General features: G+C 51.5%; 2 protein-coding genes across 5 annotated transcripts; both read left to right on the top strand.

Moving 5' to 3' along the window:
- The first annotated feature begins 1925 nt into the window (after positions 1-1925).
- ZDHHC4 (zinc finger DHHC-type palmitoyltransferase 4) lies at positions 1926-10695 on the top strand. 3 transcript variants are annotated; one of them, XM_040231230.1, is made up of 8 exons: positions 1926-2028; positions 2466-2666; positions 3220-3342; positions 4302-4375; positions 5552-5730; positions 7398-7523; positions 8463-8707; positions 10197-10695. In XM_040231230.1, the coding sequence occupies exons 3-8, from the start codon at positions 3226-3228 to the stop codon at positions 10485-10487; spliced, it is 1032 nt and encodes a 343-aa protein (XP_040087164.1). In that variant the 5' UTR covers positions 1926-2028; positions 2466-2666; positions 3220-3225; the 3' UTR covers positions 10488-10695. The 3 variants fall into 3 exon arrangements, with proteins under 3 accessions (XP_040087164.1, XP_040087172.1, XP_040087156.1); XM_040231238.1 differs by having other exon boundaries at positions 2466-2659; positions 3219-3342; XM_040231222.1 differs by having other exon boundaries at positions 2466-2633; positions 3219-3342.
- A 1015-nt stretch (positions 10696-11710) lies between these two features.
- On the top strand, positions 11711-23202 carry CUNH7orf26 (chromosome unknown C7orf26 homolog). Of its 2 annotated transcripts, none has more exons than XM_040231257.1 (6): positions 11711-12151; positions 12568-12789; positions 15059-15224; positions 17943-18446; positions 19281-19320; positions 22401-23202. In XM_040231257.1, the coding sequence occupies exons 1-6, from the start codon at positions 11960-11962 to the stop codon at positions 22600-22602; spliced, it is 1326 nt and encodes a 441-aa protein (XP_040087191.1). In that variant the 5' UTR covers positions 11711-11959; the 3' UTR covers positions 22603-23202. The 2 variants fall into 2 exon arrangements, with proteins under 2 accessions (XP_040087191.1, XP_040087182.1); XM_040231248.1 differs by lacking the exon at positions 22401-23202 and adding an exon at positions 22118-22393 and having other exon boundaries at positions 11875-12151.
- The last annotated feature ends 454 nt before the right edge of the window (positions 23203-23656 follow it).

A 23656-nucleotide genomic window follows, 5' to 3' on the forward strand; every position in this document is an offset into this window, starting at 1 on the left:
TTTTAAAATTTTATTTTGGCTGCACTGGGTCTTCGTTGCAGCACGCAGGCTTTCTCCAGTTGTGGTGCACTGGCCTTCTCTTATTGCAAATGGAGTACAGGCTCAGTTGACCTGCAGCATGTTGGATCTCAGTTCCCCTACCAGGGACGGAACCCACATCCTCTGCGTTGGAAGGTAGATTCTCAACCGTTGGACCACCTGGGATGTCTCTCAATTTGTCGTTGTTTAGTTGCTAAGCCATGTCCAACTCTTTCTGAGACCTGCCAGAACTGTAGCCTGCCAGGCTCTTCCCCCTCCATGGGAATTCCCAGGCAAGAATACTGGAGTGGGTTGCCGTTTCCTTCTCCAGGGGATCTTCCCGACCCAGGAATAGAACTCACATCTCTTGTTTCCTGCTTGGCAGGCAGATTTTTACCACTGAACCACCTGGGCTTCCCAGTCCCTCAATACATTATTTGTTTAATAAGTACATAGAAGAGGGAGTCAGAGGATGAAATGGCTGGATGGCATCATTGATGCAATGGACATGAACTTGGGCAAACTTCAGGAGATGGTGAGGGACAGAGAGGCCTGGCGTGCTGCAGTCTATGGGGTTGCGAAAAGTCGGACATGACTGGGTGACTAAACAACAATGTATAAATGTATAAAGAGTTGTGGAAGATACACACTAAATAAGTGATTAATTCTGTCAAAGTACTGAGATTTGGGAGGGGTGGTGGTCAAGGGAAGTTTTAGTTCTGTATAGTTTGACTCTTTTACAAGGAGAACACAATATAGTATTACTTGCATAAATTTTAAAAAATTAAAGAAAAGCAGTCCAGCACAATATACCCAAGTAATCAAACCAAGATTTAAAGTGAGGCCCAACTGAAACCATCGAAAGAAAAATGAATGAGGTTAAAAATAAAACTCGGTGCTTATGAGTGATGAAAGCTAATCAAAATACTTAGCTACCAGCTCAGAATTAACCAGCAGGGTGATGAGTCCGCAAAAAACACTGATGAAATCCGGCCACTCCGCATACTTGATGAGGCTCCATCCATAACCACAGTCCTTCCTGTTGCTATCATATTTTCTGATTTTGGGGTTTTGTTTCTCGATTCTGTGTCCTCAAGTTCATGAATGCCTTTCACATAATGTATCAGAAAGTGACCAGCTTGGGAAGTTTTTTAAAAAGGAAAAAAAAAAAAAAAAAAGAATTAATAAGCTGGGGGTAGATAGCAAAGACAGGCAAAGAGAAGCGCTTTAATGTCAATGTTTGGAGATCACAGACATTTTCCCTCAAAGGGAGGATAGGCCTGGCTCATGTTTTCAGAGGCATCGAGAATAGACCAGTCTCAGCGGATTCTGAGGTGTCAGGGCAAAGGAACCACCCCACGGGGGCCTTCTCAATGCTATGTTTGGAAGCAGCTTTTCTCTCTCCAGGTTCAACTATCATTAAACAACCTTCCTTCTTGTCGTCCATATTTGGAGTCAAACAATCCTCAACCACCCAGGGGCAGGATGTTCAGAGCTGTTCCGACACAGCAGGAGCAAAGCCAGTGGAAAGGTTCAGACGAGTCCAAACGGTGCAATAGGCAGAAAGCAAAGCAAATTCTGTTCATCACGAAGACAGTGTACGAGCGCGAAGGTGTGCCTGTCCTGGGCTGCCCCGGCCCCTGCACGGCTGGGAGCCCGGCCCTGACTGGGCTCTACTCAGGTCAGCGGGTGGCTGTTTGCTTCACAACACCGGCGTCCTCAGCCGCACCAGGCCTGGGACAGTCTTTTGTAAGATTTTTGGCAACGGCTCTCCAAAACTGGACCTCCAGCCGTCGGTCTGGAAGTGCCCAATCGGGAAACTAAAGACACCTCAGAGGGAGCAGAACGCACAGACAGCCCCGCCCCCGCGGCCTTCCACAAGCACTTCCGCCGGAAGTCGAGCGGACCAATAATAGCGTCGCGTGTTGACGTCACGTGTCCGCCGGAAGTCTGGGGACGCGCCCTGGGGGCGCCGGCCACGGAGCAGCTGGTTGGTGGCAGATCCTGGCGGTAAGTCAGCCTCCGCTGGGGTGTTAGGTACCCGGGCTGGCGCAGGGTCGTATGTCTCCCCATCTGACCAGTCCTTTCCCGTTGTGTGTGGGGCTGCCCGGCGCCCAGACACCCTCCGTGTTCCCTCCGATCTTTCTAACCCCGCCCCCCAGCCCTGCTTTGGCTCCCGGGGAAATGGCCGGAGCTGCTGGGATCTTCGGACGGAGTGTAGCCTCGGGAGTGCCCTTCTGTTGGGTCCCCAGTGTGGGCTTCTTAAGTATAGGGATAAACACCGAGATCCACGTCTCTTGGATTATTTCTTCCCGATTAGCTTTTTTGCCCTCTCGAAATTGTAAAGGGGGCACAGTATCCTCTGACTTTCCATTCTTTCCCACAGTAGAGTCCGCCCCCGACTCCTAGTCTGTCATATCGTGTGTGTTGAATTGGTGTCTCTGCAGCCAGATCCAGCCTCCTAGGGGGACCATGTCTTCTGCAGCTTTGGATGCCACTCGTTGCGTCAGGCGCACGCCGCTGCGCAAGAGGAGATGCCGTTTGAGTTCTCCGTGAATGTTCGGAGGAGGAAAGCCAGAGCTGTCGGCTGAAAGCTATCCAGACAAAAGAAATATGTAGGCTGGGGACCCCGAATCACCTCGTGAGAATTACTGCTCTTTATTTCTTCTGTCTTATCTCGTGGAGAGTTTCCAGTTTGGTTATCTCATTTGGAAGTTCTGCCCAGAATCATATCTGCCGAGGCCCAGAGTAACCGTTTCCAGTTTCTTAATACTGACTCTGGTCCCCAGGGGTGGTCCCTGATTGTTGGGGTTACTGTCCTGGAGGGTTGCTTCATAAGACGCCATTACTGATCCTGGCCCCTGACCTCCTCTGCTGGACCCTCTTTCCAATAGTATTGCCAGCAGATTCACTTGGGTACATTTCATTTCAGTGTGCTATTTGAGGGAAGACGGATGCTTTCTGCATATTCTTCCCCACTGATTTTGGGATTTGCAGGCAGGAAATGCCATAAGGCAGACCACAGTGGTTTGATTGGGAAACTCTTGAAGGGTGACCAGGTGAGTAGCCCCACTGAGAGGCAGTTCGTGGTTGAAGGCTGAAGAATTCTGTTTGAGGAGCCACTTAGGGAATCAGTGTCTGTGAATATGCGTTGGAATATATCCCTCAGTAGCAGTCACACTCTTTCTGTTCTTTTGTAGCCCCAGGATGGACTTTCTGGTTCTCTTCTTGCTCTACCTGGCTTTGGTGCTGCTTGGTTTTGTGGTGATCTGCATAGGCTCAAAAATCCATTACTTGCAAGGCCTGATCAACAGAGGGGCACAGGTAACAGTGATGCTTGGAGACCACTTGGATACCACCAGTCTGAAAGGCTTGGGCTTCTTGAGTGGTGCTAGTGGTAAAGAATCTGCCTGCCAGTGCAGGAGATAAAAGAGACGTAGGTTCAACCCCTGGGTCAGGAAGATCCCTTGGAGGAGGGCATGGCAACCCTCTCCAGTGTTCTTGCCTGGAGAATCCCATGGACAGAGAAGCCTGATGGGCTACAGTTCACGTGGTCACAGAGTTGAACACGACGGAGCACACACACACACACACACACACACACACACACACACACGAAAGGCTCACCAGTTTTCCATCAGAATGAAAAGGTGATGCCATTTTTATTTGTTCGTTCACTTGCTCTTTCACTTACGGCAGTTGTGGTATATTCCAAAGCTATCATTCTCAAGACTGGCTGTTTTTCTCTGGATTTGATGCCTGTAATTGGGTATGGATGTGAGAAGTGTATGCCTGGAGGGCCCTGATGGGTGAAACTGGGGCTTGTGTGAACAGAAAGCTGAACATCAGGCTGCCCACACTCCTCCAGGGATCCGAGTGAGCAGAATTGTGGTGAAACGCCTTGGGAGGGAGTTGGCTGGGAGGGACCCGGGCTAATTCCCAGTGGACTTTGGGACTTAGGATTGAATGCAGCGCAGGGAAAGGTTTTGTTAGCAGTTCACATTGGCATCACCTGATCCAGCCCCTCTGCTCACTTCCCTTTGCCTGAAGACCCCCAGTTGGTGCCTTGTGTGAGGTCAGGGTAGAAACAGAGGAGTGGGCATCAAAGAAAGGCCTGCTGCAGGAAGCCCTCCTCTGTTCTCACTTAGATCAGTTCTCTGCTCATAAGCAGAAACACGCCTTAGTATTACCAATATTGCCGGGTGAAACTGAAGCATCTAATTTGTTTAGGAGTTGGGGGCAGGTAATGAGAAATGAAACTGAACCTTTCTCTTTTGTTTTAGATATTTTCATATATAATTCCAGAATGTCTTCAGAGAGCCATGCTAAGAGTGCTTCATTACCTCTTCCATACAAGGTATTTCTATTTCAGAGTTTTAAGTATTAGTAGTATCTTCTATCGGAGAAGGCAATGGCATCCCACTCCAGTGTTCTTGTTTGGAGAATCCCAGGGATGGGGGAGCCTGGTGGGCTGCCATCTATGGGGTTGCAGAGTCGGACACAACTGAAGTGACTTAGCAGCAGCAGTAGCAGTATCTACTGTTCTGTTTAGTTTGTTAGCTGTTGCTGTCCTCTGGCTTCAGGAGGTTCCTTGTTCGTTTCCAGCGTGTTACAGGGCACGATGCTGGAGGGATCAAGAGTCCTGGGTTCAGACCCTCTACTCATGGATAATCTGCCTTATATCTTTGGGGTTTCAACATACCTAATTTTAAATAGGAATATTTAAAGAATGAGAAAATATTGACACGGATTTCTATAAAAAGAAATGTATCTAATACTGAGACCTCAATTCCCAACAAAGATGATGACGATAATTGATAACATTTATTGAATACTTACTGTGTGGTAGGCAGTAGGTGAAAGGTTTCACATGATTACTTTTATCTCAAGCCCAAAAGAAGTGGTGTCCTTTGGTTCACTTTCCATAGCATCAGTTCAGTTCAGTCGCTCAGTTGTGTCCCACTCTGCGACCCCATGGACTGCAGCACGCCAGGCTTCCCTGTCTGTCACCAACTCCCATAGCTTGCTCAAACTCATGTCCATCGAGTTGGTGATGCCATCCAACCGTCTCATCCTGTCGTCAGCTTCTCCTCCTGCCCTCAATTTTTCCCAGCATCAGGGTCTTTTCCAATGAGTCACTTCTTTGCATCAGGTGGCCAAAGTATTGGTTTCAGCTTCAGCAGCAGTCCTTCCAATGAATATTCAGGACTGATCTTTAGGATGGACTGGTTGGATCTCCTTGCAATCCAAGGGACTCTCAAGAGTCTTCTCCAGCACCACAGTTCAAAAGCATCAGTTCTTCGGCACTCAGCTTTTATGGTCCAACTCTCACATCCATACGTGACTACTGGAAAAAACATAGCTTTAATTAGATGGACCTTTGTTGGCAAAGTAATGTCTCTGCTTTTTAATATGCTGTCCAGGTTGGTCATAGCTTTTCTTCCAAGGAGTAAGCGTCTTTTAAATCCATAGCATGCTACAAGTTTTTCACAGAGAAGCCCCCGTGAACAAGTCGTCTACCTATTTCTTCCAGAAACTACACGTTCGTTATCCTGCATCTCATCTTGCAAGGGATGGTTTATACGGAATACACCTGGGAAATATTCGGCCTCTGTCAACAGCTGGAGTTCTCTTTGTATTACCTTTTTTTGCCGTATCTGCTGCTGATTGTAAACCTGGTTTTTTTCACCCTGAGTTGTGTAACCGACCCTGGTAAGTTGAGGCTCTTAGTATAGAAACTGGTGACTGCTCAAGTGTCCGACTCGTTGACAGTGTTACAAACAAGTAGTGATCCCTCTAAGGGCTTTGCAGAAGATTTGCTATGTAAGGTGTGCCTGAACGTTCAGGTTTGTTTGTTGTAAATTTTACTTATTTATTTATGGCAGCGCGGAGTCTTTGGCGTGACTCGGGCTTTGCTCTCGCTGTGACAAGTGAGGATGCCTCTTCGTTGTGGTGCGTGGGCTTCTCTTGTTGCTGAGCACAGGCTCTAGGGCCTGTGGGCGTCAGTGGTTGCGGTTCCCGGGCTCTAGAGCATGCGCTCAATAGTTGTGGTGCACGGGCTTCGTTGCCTTTGAGGCATGTGGGATCTTCCCGGGCCAGGAGTCGGACCCGTGTCTCCTACACTGGCAGGCATATTCTTTACTGAGTTGCCAGGGAAGCCTGACCTTCCGTTTTGAGTGTTTTCTAATTTTATTTTTGTCCTTCTTCACGCACACAGGTGTACTTTCTTTTAACTTTATTTTTTGCTTCTTTGCCTCACAGATTATTTAAAACTATTTAAAGATTGCCATACACTTTTATTTTTTGATACTTTCACTTAATTGTATTATCTACAGAGCTTTCAGTCTGTATGATACATTTTCTTTTAAATGGTTAGTGATATTTGCATTATGTCCAGGTATGTGGTCAGTTTCTATAAATAATCGATGTGTTCTTAAAGAGTATGTATCATCTAGTTCTTAGATACAGGCAACTGTATAAGTCCATTAGATGAAGATGTTAGTTATGTTGAGATCTTTTAATATTCATACTAAGTTTTTTTGATTGATTACTCAGAGTATGTGATTTCATTCTAATGGTAGGTTTGACAGATTTTTTTCCTTCACATATTTTGAAGCTGTTAAATATTTATGTGTATAAAAGTTATACATACTCAGGAGTATTGAAGTTTAGAATTAGTATTATCTCTGGATTCTTTTTTCTAAATATAATGAGCCTCTCTGTTACTAGTAATGCACTGTTCTCAAGGCTCCTCTGTCTGATATTATTACACTGTGTTTTGCTGGATACTTGCTGGGTATTTTTTCCCCATTCTTTTATTTTAACTTCTATTTTTGAAAGACAAAATGTACACTTCCTAATGAATAGATAAAAAGAGATATACCTCTTCAGTGTAATGTTACTCAGCCATAAGGAGGAACAGGTACTTATACATGCTGTAACATGGAAGAACCTTGAAAACATGCTCAATGAAAGAAGCCAGGTAAAAAAAGACCACATATTGTATGATTCCATTTATAGGAAGTGTTCAAAAAAGGCAAATCCATAGAGACAGAAAATAGATTAGTGGTTGCCAGGGGCTGTGGGACTAGAGAGAAGTGAAGATTGACTGTTAAAGGATTTCTTGTTGGGGTGATGCAAATGTTCTAAAGCTGCTTGTGATGGCTGTACAACTCTGTGACTGTAAAAACCATTGAATTGCACACGGTAAACAAGTCAGTCGGTTTTATGAACTATATCTCAATAAAGCTGTTAATTTAAAAAATGAATTATTCGGAATACTAAACATAGCAATGTGAGTTGTATTTTGCAGGACAGATTGCTTGAACACCCAGTCGACTGGATAGCTCAAACTGACAACTTGCCCTTCCTTTTTTCAGGTACCATAACAAAAGCAAACGAATTACTGTTCCTTCAAGTTTATGAATTCGATGAAGTGATGTTCCCAAGGAACGTGAGGTGCCCTACTTGTGATTTAAGGAAACCAGCGCGGTCCAAGCACTGCAGTAAGTCTGGCCTTGGCGCCTCCAGCTCCGCCCTCACCCAGCAGACAAGTGGGTTCTGTCTGTCAGAGAATGTTACATATGTCTAGAAGGGGCCACTCCTGGTAGGGACCTGATCATGGTTTCTTTAACATACCTGGGAGCTGAAGCCTTGTGTTCTCATGAGCAGCCTTCAGCTCTGGGTCCAACAGCCTGTCCTTGGTGGCTGGGCTTGCTGCCCAAGAGATGCTTCTGTGGGATGTTGTGTTTGCTGACTTCAGTCCTGGCAGAGCCTACCCTCTTAGGGCACTCCCGAGATACTGGATCACTGCTGTCCAACAGAAGTGTCCTGTGAGCCGCGTAGGGGATTTTAAAGTTTCCAGTAGCTGCACTGCAAAAGTAAACAAGAAATAGACAAAATTAATATTATATGTTTCATTTAACCTAACATACCTAAAATACCATCTTAACGTGTAATCAATATAAAACATAAAAATATCACTCATGGATTGTTTATGTTCTCTTTTCATATTAATTCCTTGGAATTCAGTGTGTTTTTTACATCACTGATACATCTCAGTCAGTAAACATCAATTTTTTATTGGACATTCTTGATGTGTATTTAGAGTTCATAAAGTTTATAGTTGGAAGAACTGATTCATACACCCAAGCTCTTCTAGACATTGGTAATAGTTTTTCAGTGACTGAGTCAGTACCAAAACATCCTTTTCCTTTAATATCCACATCTACATTGACATGATGGTTCATCTTTATCCAAAAAATTGATGTGGCTTTTAAGTGGAAGCATCAGTTTTAAAATTTTTACCCCGCGGTTCTGGTGGCGGCAGCTGCCGTTTGCCCCAGCCTTCAGTGCTCGTGTCCGTGTATCGCGTTCTCGGGAGGTGTGCCCGGTGTCCGCACCAAGGATCTATACAGGGTTGTGGCTCCCCTGTTGCTGTGCAGGTGTGTGCAACCGGTGTGTGCACCGGTTTGACCATCACTGTGTATGGGTGAACAACTGCGTCGGGGCCTGGAACACCCGGTACTTCCTCTCCTACCTCTTGACGCTGACGGCCTCGGCTGCCACCATGGCCGTGGTGAGCACCGTGTTCCTGGTCCGGCTGGTGGTGATGTCAGACGTGTACCTGCAGACCTACGTCGATGACCTCGGCCACCTGCAGATTGTCGACACTGTCTTTCTTGTTCAGGTAACTCCTGTTCAGGTAACTGAGTCACGGGCTGTTTGCAGAACAGCCACTGCAATCAAGGTGGTCTTCAGTCCGTCACTACAGACCCTCGGTGGTTCGCCTGATCCCCACAGCCTCTTCCCCACATCCCTAATGCCCAGCTCCCACCCATCTGTCCTCGCTATTGTTGTGTTATTTCGCGATTGCTACCTCCATGGAGCCCTACAGTAGCAGTTAGGGGTGGGTTTTCTCCACTCGCCACAGTTTCTTCGGGATCCATCCAGGTGGCTCCGCGTGTCAGTAGTTCATTCCTTCTTACTGCCACCCCATATTCTGTGGTGTGAATGGGTCAGTTTGTTTTATCAGTTACCCTTTGAGGGACATTTGGGTAATTTCCAGTTTTGGACTGTTACTGCTGAGGCTGCTATGAACTTCCATTTATAAGCTGCTGTATGAAAATAGGTATTCAGTATGATTGTGGATTATAGGATAAGTCCATTTGAGGGTGTTTTTGTGTGTGTGTGTTATGCCCTCTAATTATTTATCTGTTTGATACTAGGATAACACATTGTAACTATATGAGGTGACTGATGTGTTAACTGATGTTACTGTGATGATTTCAGTGTGTAATATAGATAATCATCGTGTTGTATATTACATTGTTACACCTTAAACTTTCAGAATTTTATTTGTCAGTTACATCTCTATAAAGCTGGGAGTGAAAAGAAAATTTGAACTATCTTGGACAAAAATAAAATATAAACTGGAAATTATTCCTCTCCCAACAATTTCACTCTCCAGAGGCAAACACCTTTATAGTTTGTTGTTTATTTCAGGCTTTTTTCCCCCTGTATCTGTTTTATATGGCCATACACCTTCACAGAGTTAGCTTTATTTTTACACAAACAGGATTCCATGGTGATTTTTCCACTTTGTCTTTCTCATTGGGCAATATATTACCAGCATCTTTTCCAAATTAATGCACAAACATTGACTTCACTTTAATGGCTCCTTATTGTTCCATAGCGTAACTATCCCAGAGTTTGGTTCTGCCTCCTGGATGGACATTTAACCTGTTTCTTTTGGGAGGAGGGGCTGATGCTACAGTGAATACCCTTGTACCTGTATTTCTGTGGTCATGTAGTTTTCAGGGAGAAACTGATCTTTTCTGTCTGTCTGGACTTTATGTTGATGTATGAACTAAGATCTGCATTTATTTTTGTTTATTTTCTGCATAGCCACCTGGCATAACACCATTTCCTGAGCGTCCTTCCCCTTTTCCCTCAATGTACGCACCCCGTTTATCCCATATGAAGTTCTTACACACACCAGGATTTCCTCCTGGGCTGTTTGTCTATGCCCTCTGTGTTTCTGATTGTCCTCAGTGGGTCAGAGATGGGGGAGCCGGGGAGGCAGCTCTGCCATGTGTGTGGACAAGACCCTGGCTGGTGGGGGTGACCCTGACTTAGGTCACAGCCTGGCTAACATGCTGCTTCTTCTTTGTCCCCAGTACCTGTTCCTGACCTTCCCAAGGATCGTCTTCCTGGTGGGCTTTGTCGTGGTGCTGAGCTTCCTCCTGGGGGGCTACCTGTGCTTCTGTCTGTACCTGGCTGCCATCAACCAGACCACTAACGAGTGGTACAAAGGCAGCCGAGCCTGGTGCCAGCACTGTCCTCACATGGCCAGGCCCCCAGCAGCAGAGCCCCAGGCCTACAGGAACATCCACTCGCATGGGCTTTGGAGCAACCTTCGGGAGATCTTTCTACCTGCTACTGCACGTTATGAGAGAAAGAAGAAATAGGGGTGGGAAGAGTGCTGCTGCCTTTTAAATATAGTATACGTTTATTTATACATATGGATACGATCTAAGCATTGGTTTATTTGTTTTCTGGTTTCTGCTGTGTTTATGAGTTGGCTTTCAGTGCCTAAGGAGAGGAGGGGAAATTAGTATTTGCTGGGTGTCTAATCCTTGCCAGGTACCCTGCTAATAAACCCTTTTATCCTCTGTTCATTCAGCTGGCTGAACAGAGCATCTCTGAAGTCCTGGTGCCAAAGGACTCAAAGGTGACTTCTCAGAGGTTCCTCTTGACCTTGGTCTCTGGCTGGGGACCTAGATGGGAGGGGCCTCATGGCTGTGTCCACCGATGTGCAGGAGGGTCCCTGTGATTTGGAATTGTCCCTGGATGCACCCTCTTTGATGTCCTTTCCATCTTCCCCAGGGAAAGACCATGGCTTTTTTTTTTTTTTTTCTGTCCTGACCCACATCCAGCATCCTCACCTTGACCCACCTGCAGGCCAGGATGGGCCTTTTACAGGAAGCACATCCCTGCGGCCTCTTGCCTGCCCTCCACTGGCCTCTGTGGCCACACTCAAGTCATTTCTGCCCTATTTTTAAAACCCCAAACTAAGCCCCAGTTAATTCATTGCAGAAAGATGAACACAAGGAAAAAGAGATTCACAGAAAGTGCTGAGGGCTTTTAGATTTTCAGATCTTGGTCTTCAGGAGCAGGATACCTGTTTCCTGCGGCCCTCCCAGGCTGGCCGGGCCGCTCCAGAGGGCCCTGGGGAATAGGAACTGCGGCATAGGAGCTATCCTTCCGCGTCACTGCAGCCCCGAGAGCTAAGACTAGATTCTATCTTCAAAGTGAATGAATGGCTGAGGCCTGAGCCAGGGCCCTGCACCACCACCCTGTCCTTGGAAAAGCTCAGTGACATCAGACGTGCAAGCTTTGAACGCCGCGTGGAGAAAGTGAGGGGAGCTCCGGGGGGTGTCTCTGGGGCGTGGGTGGGGGGCACCAGGCCCTGGGAGCCTTCGCCGGGGGTGGGGGGTGTGGCTCCCCTCGGCAGGGGCGGGGTCAGGGTGGGCGGAGCCGCCGCTTCCGTTCCCGCGGGCCGGGCCGCCAGGGGGCGCGCCCCCTGAGGGCGGGCCCTTGCCGCCGCCCGGGCTTGGCCCTTGCGGGCCGCCGTCGCCGCGCTCAGACTCTGCAGCGCGGCCCGGCGGCGTCTGGTTCACAGGGCTGTCGGTGGCGCTGTCGACGCGCAGCTGGGGCGCCCGCCGGCTGCTGGCGGGGGGCAGCGATGGCCCCCTGAGCGGGCCCGAGCGGGCGGCGGCGGCGGGCGGGCGGGTGTCGCGGCGCAGGGCCGGAGTCGACGGGCGGAGCCCCGGCCGCGGCCTCTTTGTCTCGGCGGCGGCGGCGGCGGCTGTCGCGTCCGCGGGGCCCCGGAGCGGAAGTCCGTCGGTGCTCCCGGCGACCCGGCCGCCGGGGCCGCACCATGAGTGACATCCGCCACTCGCTGCTGCGCCGCGACGCGCTGAGCGCCGCCAAGGAGGTGCTGTACCACCTGGACATCTATTTCAGCAGCCAGCTGCAGAGCGCGCCGCTGCCCATCGTGGACAAGGGCCCCGTGGAGCTGCTCGAGGAGTTCGTGTTCCAGGTGCCCAAGGAGCGCGGCGCGCAGCCCAAGGTGCGCCGGGCGGCCGGCAGTTCCCCCGCCCCGATCCGTGAACCCCGGCTCCCTTCTTCCCTTCCTGGTGACAAGCGTAGATCACACCGCGAGCTCCCTTCGGAGCAGCGGCTCTGCCCTAGCCCTTGGCCTGGTTCTTTCAGCAGCGGCCAATTTGCCCGTTTTACGGGGTGTGTGACCCCCACGTCTCCAAGGTTTTGTTAAAGGAAGAGACCGTAGGTCACCGTGAATCCCACAGGGTGATGCATAATGACGCAGAGGGACATTTCCCTACATTTAACAATCGAGTTCTACTCCGTGCGACCCGGGCTTTAGGGAGGTGAAAAGTTCCCTGAGGGAATATAGTGTGTTTTCTTACCGTGTGAATTAATTAATACACTTCATTTCTCCCCGATTCTCCCGGATTTGTTTTACAGAGATTAAATTCACTGCAGGAGCTCCAACTTCTTGAAATCATGTGCAATTATTTCCAGGAGCAAACCAAGGACTCTGTCCGGCAGATTATTTTTTCATCCCTTTTCAGTCCCCAAGGGAACAAAGCGGATGACAGCCGGATGAGCTTGTTGGGAAAACTTGTCTCTATGGCAGTGGCTGTGTGTCGAATCCCAGTGTTGGAGTGTGCAGCGTCCTGGCTCCAGGTACTTCGGCAAGTCTCTGAAGATGTTTCTCTCATAGCTCAGTTGGTAAAGAATCTGCCTGCAATACAGGAAACCCCGGTTCGATTCCTGGGTCGGGAAGATCCCCTGTAGAAGGGATAGGCCACCCACTCCAGTATTCTCCGGCCTCCCTGGTGGCTCAGCTGGTAAAGAATCCGCCCGCGATGCAGGAGACCAAATCGGCTTGATCCCTGGGTTTGGAAGATCTCCTGGAGAAAGGAAGGGCTACCCACTCCAATAGTCTGGCCTGGAGAATTCCAGGGACTATACGGTCCATGGGGTTGCAAAGAGTCAGATGTGACTGAGTGACTTTCACTTTGGTTTCTAGAGAATTTTTTCCCCTATGTTAAAGAATCCACAGAAAACAACAAAATTCTGTACATTAATTATCCTTCAATAAAAACAAAAAAAATCCACCTGCTTGTACAGGAGATGCAGGAAACACCTTTGATCCCGGGGTGGGGAGGATCCCCCGGAGAACGCAGCGGTAACCCACTCCAGTGTTCTTGTTTTTTATAGTTAGATCGGTAAGCCCATGAGTTGTTCCAGAGTGCCACTTCTAAGTTGATTGCTCTTCTAATGGATATGGACATAGAAGCCTTCTAGAGTATTTTTAAATATCTATGGGGAAATAAGGTAAACCCGCCTGCAGATGCAGGAGACATAAGAGACATGGGCTCGATCCCTGGGTTGGGAAGATTCCCCTGATGGAGGAAATGGCAGCCCACTGCAGAATTCTTGCCTGGAGAATCCAATGGACAGAGGAGCCTGGGGGCTACAGTCCATGGGGCCACGCAGAGTCGGATACAACTGAAGCCAACTTCACACACACACACACAGTAGATTGTGTTAGGTAGTTTTTTGGAAGATCTATTTTGTTTTGGTTTTTTGTTACTCAAAGTTGTTGAAAAATTCCTAATCCATTTAGAGTATTGTTAACTCAAAATTTTTATTAATGTGGTCCTCAGCAATGGCAACCCACTCCAGTACTCTTGCCTGGAAAATCCCATGGATGGAGGAGCCTGGTAGGCTGCAGTCCATGGGGTCGCACAGAGTCAGACAGGACTGAGCGACTTAGCAGCAGCAGCAGCAGCAGCAGCCACGTTAACAGAATTTACCACATTCAGTTTCTCAAACTTGTTTCATTCCCAAGGACTTGACAACATTTGTGTTTTTAAAAAATTTATCTCAATGTTTTTTCCTGTGATCTTATTAGTCTTTAACATTTGGCTAGTAAAAATACGTATTGTTCTCCGTAGCACACCGGTAAATCTTAGTGAAATGTACATTAATTGTTACTATTCTGATTTCTGGGGCCCCTGAACTCATCTCTTGTGTTGTCTTTAACCTCTAGATAACCTCTGTCCCTTGGCAACCTAGCTTAAGTCAAGTTTAGCGCCTTGAAATTCAGCCTGTGAGTTTGCGTTTATTTCTTGTGGTGCTGTTGTACTGGCGTTCTAGCGAAGTGAAAGCAGACGTTAACAACGGGAAAGGGTCTTGTGGCTTGAATCAGGGTTTGACACCCAGTGGCATGCGCTGCAGCTTCCTCCGAGGAAAGGTGTAAGAGATGGCTGACTTAGTGCCTGAATGAACAGCCTGGTCTGACACCCTGCCAGCACCCTGATACCCAGGCCCTGTTTCAGCCCTGGAACTGGCATCCTGAGCAACTGCTGAATGTGGCTACAGGTTGGCATCTGACCAGGAGGGAAAAAAGCCTGGAGGGTGGTGATGTAGGAACCTGTACTAGGAGAAGCTTGTAAGAAAAATTGATTCAGTGCTGCTGTAAGTCACACGACAGTTCACAGACTCTCCTAAAGCACATCAAAGTGATACCAACTGTTAATTTTTACCTTTAGAGTCTTACCTGTAGGGTTACAAAAACGGTCATTTCCCCACTTGAAGTCAAGAATGATTTTTTCCAAGTAGACTTCAAAGCAGGGGTCAGCAGGCCTTTCAGGTAAAGGGCAAGACAGTCAACCTCCTAGGCTTTGCGGGTCCTGTGATCTCTCACCCCTACTCAGCTCTGCCCTTGTGGTGCAGGAGCAGGGCTGTGTTTGAATAAAACAAAAGCAGGTGGCAGGAAGGATTTGGTCTGCAGGCTTTCACTTGCAGTCCCTGCTTCTGAGTAAGCTGGTCATATCTTCCCTTCCTGGGAGGGGTCCTGCCGGCTCTGATCCTCACTGCATGTTTATGGTTACTGGTCTGCCGGCACTCCGCACCTCTAGTTACATGGATTGTGGCTTCTTTCCAGCGGACGCCTGTGGTCTATTGTGTGCGGTTAGCCCGGGCCCTCGTGGACGACTACTGCTGTCTGGTGCCAGGATCGGTTCAGACGCTGAAGCAGATATTCAGCGCCAGCCCTCGCTTCTGCTGCCAGTTCATCACCTCCGTCACCGCACTGTATGACTTGTCATCAGGTAAACTTTAAACAGGTTGTCGCTCTCAAAACGGCTTCAGCTGATTGCCAGTGGTATGTACACTGACCACCCAGCCAGCAAATGCTTTGTCCTTTTATTTTTCCCTCTGCAGTGTGTATTTTATTTCAGGCTAAAAGCTAAAGGCACGGTTACTTAGATCTCCGGGATTTCCTAATGGGGAACTCTCCTTAGTGAATCCCATCTGGCTGACTCTGAACAGTCCAAGTGGCAGAGAGCCCAGCAAGCTAGGGTCTGGTGTCTGGGATGGGTGGCTGGACTTGCTGGCACCGCGCCATGGCAGGGCACCTTTCCTGGCCCTCTCCAGAGAGGCGTCCCAAGAGCGCTTAGCAGCTGGCAACAGTGTTCAGGTCCTTTGTCTTCTCATAGGAAAGATTTAGGTAAAGCAAGTTCACAGCATCACAGTTGCCCTTTCATCAGTTACTCCAGGGCAACAAGAACAGAAATTGGTTTTAACATTGGATTAATAAATGGATTAATTAACGTGTGGAGAAGGAAAGAGTGTTCACAGAAGACCACTCGTGCTCGAACGGACGTGAGACGGTATTTTTCTCTTAGGTCAGCTTGCCAGTCTGATATGTCAGTGATGTCTGTTTTCTTTTTTAAACCGCTGCCAAGGTGTGATTGGCACACAGGAAGCTCTCTGTGTTTGTATGTGTGTACCACGATGAGTTTGGAGCCACGGAAATCATGGGCCGCAGGGCGGTGGCCCAGAGGGTGGGCATGGAGTCCGCCAGCAGCACAGTGGTTGCCGCGGCCAGCGCTCGGGTAACGGGAAGGCCTGCCTGGGGCGTTGCCGCCTCCAAAACCCCAAAATGGAAGGAGCTCACCTAACCAAACAGAACACCCTCCTGCCCGATGGGTGCAGAGAACTCGGGTCTCCCCGAAGCAAGATTGTGGAGATGGGCTCCTCAGGTACACACACGTGTGTACACAGAGCACATGTGTACACATACTGCCTTCAGGCTCTGGAGATGCCTCAGCTGAGATGTGTGCGGGGCTGGGGAGGGTCTGGGTTGCTGGAAAAGTGGGCCTGAGACTTGGCATTTCCCAGACGGACACATCTTGGGAAGTCAAGGGGACAGACTCAGAGTCACCAGTGTTTACCTTGCCAAGTCCAACTCATAGACAGCTGCTGCTTCCTGATACCGTCATTTCATAGCAGCAGGGAATGGGCGGTTCATTCACAAAAGAGCAGATAATCTTAGGGGAGAGGCCAGTGGCCCCTGTGAAAGAGCATCTAGGGAGCTGACACCGATGTGGGGCTCACTCCCCCCAGCTCTCCGCTCTCAGGCGTGGCCCTGGACCACAGCAGCCTGGTAGGGGCTCCGTCAGTCTTAGCTTTGTCACAAGCTGAAGGCTGCACAGCCCCAGGGCCCAGAGGCTGGGGGTCTGCTGCTGTGCACACAGACAGCCCAGGGGCAGTGTGCGGCCATCCAGGATAGGTGGTGTCGCCTCGCAGTTAAAAGACCCCTGGGGTCAGGTCTGGGCCCACCATGTACTTTTTTTTTTTTTTTTTTGCCACACCATGTGGCATGTGGGATCTTCCCTGACCAGGGATTCAATCTGGGCCCCCTGCACTGGGAGGGAGGAGTCTTAATCCCTGGACTGCTGGAGAAGTCGCCCCACCATGTACTTTTAGTGAGTCTGGAGGAAATGACTTCACATCTCGGTGTCTCAGCTTCCTTATCCTTTGTATAATAGTTGTTTGAGGGTTGAGTTAATCCGTGTGAAGGAGACCGGTGCCTGGCACGTGGTTAACTCAGAGTGAGTGTCAGCATTTGTCATTATAATTCCTCTGTTTTGCTGTGGAATGTCCCAGATCTTGGGGATCACAGGAGGCCAGGCTTAGCTTAGACAGGGGCTGGCAGCTGACATTAGCAGCGGACAGATCACTGTCTGGACTCTGAGCTGCTCCCCAAAGGCCACCATAACGGTCACCGAACCTATTTGGTGACAGCGGCGATGAACTGGCGGCAGAAGCGAGGGCTGGCGCTGAATGTCTGCTTCAGCATCTGGATGGATTCTGGCGCCAGACAGCAGGAGTCGTCCACGAGGGCCCGGGCTGACCACACGTGACAGACCACAGGGGACACCAAACCCGGATGAAACCTACTCCCAGGGGAGGGAGGAAGTGCGGCAGCGGTTTTAGATACAGATTGTTATTATCGTTCAGCCGCTCAGTCATGTCCGACTCTTTGTGACCCCATGGACTGCAGCACACCAGGCTTCCCTGTCCATCACCATCTCCCAGAGTCTGCTCAAACTCATGTCCATTGAGTTGGTGACACCATCCAACCATCTCATCCTCTGTTGGCCCCATCTCCTCCTGCCTGCAATCTTTCTCAGCATCAGGGTCTTTTCCAATGGAATAAACCCCCGCCTAGATACAGAGAGTGGATTTTTATTTAAATTTTGACACGTGGGATTTTCAAGCCGTAATGGAGTTCTTGGGAATTTTCAACTTAGCACGTTTCTTTAGCCCTGCCGTGGCCAGGCTGGGGGTCCCAGGATGCTGAGTCAGGTGAGAACCAGCCCTCAGGAGGGGTTGTTCCAGGAGAGGAGTCAGAGGTACACCATCTTCGAGAGAGGACAGAGGCACAGGGTGTTAGGTGGTGAGTCCTGTGAGCTGGGAGGTCCGTCTTCCCGTCTCCTCCTGTCCCCAAGGACCCTTCTGAATGAACGCATCTTTGTTGGCAGACGATCTCATCCCCCCGTTGGACCTGCTTGAGATGATCGTTAGCTGGATCTTGGAGGACCCCAGGTTGATCCTCATCACCTTCCTGAATACTCCAATTGCCGCCAACCTCCCGATAGGATTTTTAGAGCTCACGCCACTCACCGGATTGATCCGCTGGTGTGTGAAGGCCCCCCTGGCTCACAAAAGGAAGAAGAAGACCCCCTTAGCCAATGGCCACGTCGCCGCCACAGTCCCAAAGGACTCGGGCCTGCTGTACTCCAAGCTGCACCTGAGTGTGCTGCAGGTGCTCCTGACGCTGCAGGCGCACCTGACCGAGAAGAACCTGTACGGCCGCCTGGGGCTCATCCTCTTTGACCACATGGTCCCGCTGGTGGAGGAGGTGAACAGGCTGGCGGACGAACTGAACCCTCTCCACGCCTCCCAGGAGATCGAGCTCGCCCTGGACCGGCTCGCACAGGCTCTGCAGGTGGCCATGGCCTCCGGGGCCCTGCTGTGCACGAGAGGTGGGTGATGGCCGGCCGGGCCCCCTGGGTGGGGGCGCCACCCCCTCTGGGGAAGGAAGTAGGAGCTTCCCCCAAAAAAAACCTAAGAAAAGAATTGAAAAAAGAAAACAAACAGAAAATAGGGGCTCCTGGACAAGGACTTCTTTCCTCTGGTTTTAAAACGTCTTGCCTCTTGGTGACTGCAGGGAGGAGGGCAGAAGTCCCAGGACGCCTCCAGGTAGACCCCCACGGCGAGACATCCCGGTGTCTCCTGGCTGTTTTGCCGAGACCCGGGGCTCCTCCAGAGCGTGGATCATAACAGCTTCATGTCCTTCCTCCAAGGGAATCTTCTTTTCGTGCAGTTCTTTTCTATTGTGGCATAATTTATATGCAGTAGAACGCACGATCGAGTGCAGGAAGCATTCCCATCACCTGGTTAGAGGGTTCCTCAGTTCTCCTATGTTCAGTGCTGGAACTCGCCCGGGAGCATGACCTGGTGTTGATGACACGCCCGCCTTTGCTCTTTGACCGCCGGCTCCCAGCCCTTGACGGCAGCCCCACGGGTGACCCGTGTGCCTCATATCTGCCTCTTAGCCTTGATCCGCTTTCTTTGGGCCCTTCCTCACCGGTCTGACGGGTCCTCAGCAGAGCCACCCCCTTTCCTAAGTGATGTCTTCTTTTGGAGGCCTGGTGTGTTAAAGCAAATACGGAAGAAAAACGAGAACCCAGTTTCTGAGCAGTGATACATGAGAACGAGGCACTGTGACTTATCCTGCCGGCGGCCTTGAACATCTAGGAGCTTCTCCCCTTGTCGTCTGCCGGCTGTTCCTTAATTCTCTGTCCCTTTAATTTCAGACGACCTGAGAACCCTGTGCTCCAGGCTGCCTCATAATAAGTAAGTGCCCTCCCCAGACTTCTGGCTGGGCTGGCGTGGGGGTAGAGGCAGGGGTGGGGGGCATGCAGGGCAGGGTGGACCCCTTGTCCTAGCTTCCTTGGGTAGAGCTGGTCTGCAGCGTCTAGGGCTTCTGTGTGTAAGGGACCCCCCCCCCGCCAGGACCTGATGACCAGTGGGGGGAGGGGGCAGATGTGATAGCGTGACCCACAGGCGAGGAAGCCCCAGCAGAGCAGAGCGTCCATCAGAAGGGTGAGAAAAGCGGCGTCTTGCTGGGCGTCAGTGGAGAAGCTGGAGTGAGCTGGAGTGTCCTTTGATGTTGTTGTTTAGTCACTCAGTCGTGTCTGAGTCTCTGCGACCCCATGGACTGTGGCCCGCCGGGCTCCTCTGTCCATCGAACTCTCCAGGCAAGAGCACTGGGGTGGGCAGCCATTCCCTGCCCCCGGGGGTCTTCCCGGCCCAGGGCTGGAAGCTGCATCTCCCGCTCGTCTCCTGCCACGCAGGCAGAGGCTTTACCGTCTGAGTCACCAGGGAAGCTCCTGGGCGTCCTTCATCGCTGACAAAGTCAGTGTGGGTGTGCGTCATCGTGCTCTTGTGTCACCGTTGGTGACATTCCACCTACAGAGGCAGGACAGGGACACGGCCCTGGGCCGCAGCGGGTGGCACAGACCAGGTTCCGAGTGCGGTGCTGCCTGTGGTTTGCAGTGACGCTGGGCCGCCGTCACCTCCGTTCCCCTCCGCTGCTTTATATGCCTCCAGGGCCATGGTCGGGTTTAAACGGGGTGGCGTTTGCAGAGTTCCTTGTCCACGGTGCACAGCAGTCTCCCCTCAGTGGTGGTGGTTCTTTTCCTAATTTGGGGGAAGGCCGTGGTAAAAGTGGTGAGGAGCAGGAACCGTGTGGTCACACAGCTGCTGGGGAGAATTCCAGCCTTGCCACTTCCTATCTGCATGGCCTCAGGCACGTTCTCGCTCCCTCCGTTTTCTCTGTAAAATCAAGAAAACCATGGCGCCTGCCTCGGGGCTCCCCTACCTCCCGTACCCTGCTCCTGATCATGGCATTTTTGTGATGATTAATTGAGTGAACACACAGGAAGCAGGTTGCACAGCACTTGATAGGCAGGAAGCACCTAAGGAGCGTTCGCTGCTGTCCTGTCTCCTGTCACCTTGTAACCCAGGTGTGTCTCTGAATCAGGTTAATTTCATTGAATCCAAGAAGCAAAGAACTGTGTGTACAAAGCTGTTTCATGCAAAGGCAGTATCACTAGTAGCAAAGGAGCTGGAAGCAACCTCACCCTCCCATCCGTAGGGACACTTAGGAAATTGGTAACGTTACATCGGAAGCGTGGGTGCTGATCAGTTCGGTCACTCAGTCGCGTCCAGCTCTGCATCCCCACGGATGGCAGCACCCGCTCCCCTGTCCATCCCAACTCCCGGAGCTGGCTCGAACTAACGCCCATCAAGGCAGTGATGCCATCCAACATCTCATCCTCTGTCGTTCCCTTCTTCTCCTGTCTTCAGTCTTTCCCAGCATCAGGATCTCTTCTAATGAGTCAGTTCTTCGCATCAGGTGGCCAAAGTATTGTGTGTCTTTGCTAAAAACAGTAAATGTATATAGCTGAACGCAGCGTGCAGGTGGGCGGGTTTATAGGAATGAGAACGGCCAAGTTAAGTTAGTTGGATGATTAATCTTCTTTCCGAGGGTTTTTTAAGACGGAGGAATGTTCCTTCCCCTTGGTTTTTAACACAGATGGTGGGGCTCCAGGGCCATCGTTGGCAGGCAGTGAGGACAGAGGTGAGCGTGCCTGGCAGCCCCACTGCACTGCAGTGTGTGCCCAGCTGCCCAGGGCACGACCCACCAGCCCTGCCGGGGCCTGGGAGGGCAGGCAGGTGTGACCGGCTGAGCACAGGCTGAACTTGAGGCCAAAGGATGGGCCAGGGGCTATACCCCAGGCTGCTGGCGAGAGGGGCCAGGGGGGCTCCGGGCAGGCATCTGGGGGTGAAATAGAGAGGATGAAATGCATTGGTTCCTAGGGGAATGAAGTGGTCCCACTGGAGATACTCCAGCAGCGGAGCAGGGCCATGTGAGGGGATGGCGCGGCCCTGGGTGACAGGGACCCTGGGGGCATAGAGGGGGCCTGGCAGGCAGGATTCCCTGGCTGGGTGAGACAGTGGAGACCCTGGGGTGAGGCTGGGAGAGCAGAGGTCAGGGGAGCGGGGCTGGGGAGGAAGCCTGTGTCCCGAAGGAGGGGATTGGTTTTAGGCTGAGTCCCTGCGGCCCAGCTAGAGGTGGTGAGGAGGTTAAGACACCCTGCTGATTGTGCTGGGAGGGGAGGGCGGGTCGGAGAGGAAAAGAAGAAAGAGAGGAGACTCTCCCAGGGGGTCCAGAAGGGGCCAGCAGTGGAGGTGACATTGAATTCAGGAGGGAGGAGGACTTCCTGGAGGCAGAGGCTGTGGACGTCCTGAACTGCAGAGAGGAGGGTGCAGACCCAGGAGGAAGGAAGTTGAGGGGAGGACTAAGGCTCCTAGGGGTGGGAGTGGGACGGGAGGGGGCCCTGAGAGTGATTGAGGACTGGGTCCAGGCCTGGGCCACCTCTGAGGATGCTGGATGCCAGGGTCACGTCCAGGGCCAGCTGCCTGTGGCTGTGCTTGGCGTTTAGCTGGGACTCAGCCATTCAGAATGCCTCAGAGAGGCGTGGCCCTCCATCCTTTTGGCTGTGGCTCCTCCGTCACAACGACCCCCGTGGGTATGGATGGCTGAGGCCGAAACAGACACTGATCCGTGCTTGTCCCCGAACCACAGACGCCGAGGCTGTGTCTGGAGCGCCTGTGGACCGCAGGGCCCCTGCTCCCCGGCACTGGGGGCAGCATCCTGGCATTTGCTGCTGTGGCCTCTCCCTCTCCGGGCCCCCCCAGTCCACATCCCACCGCCTCCAGGTCACCCCCTCCGTCCTCCTGTGCACACAGCTGTCCTCACCCAGGGACCTGGTGCCGTCAGCCGCCGGCCGCCTCCCTGCAGTGGCCCTTGGCAGGAGGGTGGCACGGTTGGAGCTGGTGCACCCTAACACCTCTCCTTGTCTCCGCAGCCTGCTCCAGCTGGTGATCTCGGGCCCCGTGCAGCAATCGCCCCACACGGCGCTCCCCCCTGGGTTCTACCCCCACATCCACACGCCCCCACTGGGCTACGGGGCCGTGCCAGCCCACCCGGCTGCCCACCCCGCCCTGCCCACGCACCCCGGGCACACCTTCATCTCAGGCATGACCTTCCCGTTCAGGCCCATCCACTAGCCCGGCTCCGTGAACCACCGAGTTGGCACCGTGCCTTCCTTGCCTGGTTTGGAGGAAGCCTTCCCGGGAGAGGGTGGTGAGCGGAGAGGAGGCCGTGGGGGCAGCCAGGCGACCCCTCCTCGCCACAGGACCCGGTTGGTGCCAAAGTTCGGTGACATCAGCATCTAGGCACCTCCTCCTTGTCAACATCTGTAAAAGTCCAGATGCGACCAACGAAAGGAAAATCGTCTAGCCCTCCGCAGAGCCGCGCGGGCACCTTTAGAAGCTGCCAGGACCGTGAGCCTGTGGTGCAGCGTGTCGTTGCAGACGCGCACCCTGAACCTGTGCCAAGGGGCGTGGATGGGGGACCAGCGTCGCCGAGCCCACCTGCCTGGCTTTCCTCCCCGCCGGTGGGCTGCATCCCACCGAGACACAGGCCACGCCCACAGTTCAGGGAGCAAGGCTGAACCGCTGGCATCGCAAGCTTGCACCCAGCACTTGGTACAGGTCAGGGAATCCTGTGAGTGTGACCCCAGCACCGAGGAGAGGAACTTCTCTGTTTTATTGGGTTCCCTGAAGTTTCTTTTCATATGTTCAAATAAATTTTTTCTAAACCATCTCATAGACCATGATGGAATGTGTTTGAAAACTTATTGGCCGGGCCTCCGGCAGTGTCCTGCCCAGTCTGCCGAGATCCTGGTCAGAAGACGATACGATTCTAGCCGCTCCTGTTGCCAGAAGCGCCGCAGATGCTCCCCACCCTGTGCAGAGCGCCGGGGTCTGTCTGCTTCGGTCACAAGTCCTTTCTGCCCTCAGGGACAGGACTCAGGCCTCACTTACTGGTTTGGGGAGGAGGGATAGAGACTCAGTAACCCCTTCACTGGGCTCCCTGAGGCTGAAGGCGAAGTGTGAGAGGCGGTCACAGCGACAGTGAGTGCGGAGGACCAAGATCAACTCGTCGGGATGGCGGTTTACCCTGCTACTTCTGGCCGCAGACCAGACCCTGGAAGGCCAGATGAGACCAGGTCGTGTGTGTGTGTGAGACGTATAGGCCAGATGAGACCAGGTCGTGTGT

Source organism: Oryx dammah, unplaced genomic scaffold, assembly GCF_014754425.2.
Source record: "Oryx dammah isolate SB20612 unplaced genomic scaffold, SCBI_Odam_1.1 HiC_scaffold_2, whole genome shotgun sequence".
Lineage (NCBI taxonomy): Eukaryota > Metazoa > Chordata > Mammalia > Artiodactyla > Bovidae > Oryx > Oryx dammah.

Excerpts from the sequence above, each read along its gene's own strand:
- CUNH7orf26 (XM_040231248.1), top strand. The coding sequence starts at position 11,960 with ATGAGTGACATCCGCCACTCGCTGCTGCGCCGCGACGCGCTGAGCGCC. Across the intron at positions 12,152-12,567 it reads AGCGCGGCGCGCAGCCCAAG|AGATTAAATTCACTGCAGGA; the intron begins GTGCGCCGGGCG and ends TTTGTTTTACAG. Across the intron at positions 18,447-19,280 it reads GGCCCTGCTGTGCACGAGAG|ACGACCTGAGAACCCTGTGC; the intron begins GTGGGTGATGGC and ends CTTTAATTTCAG.
- ZDHHC4 (XM_040231222.1), top strand. The coding sequence starts at position 2,575 with ATGTTCGGAGGAGGAAAGCCAGAGCTGTCGGCTGAAAGCTATCCAGAC. Across the intron at positions 4,376-5,551 it reads CATTACCTCTTCCATACAAG|AAACTACACGTTCGTTATCC; the intron begins GTATTTCTATTT and ends TATTTCTTCCAG. Across the intron at positions 5,731-7,397 it reads GAGTTGTGTAACCGACCCTG|GTACCATAACAAAAGCAAAC; the intron begins GTAAGTTGAGGC and ends TCCTTTTTTCAG.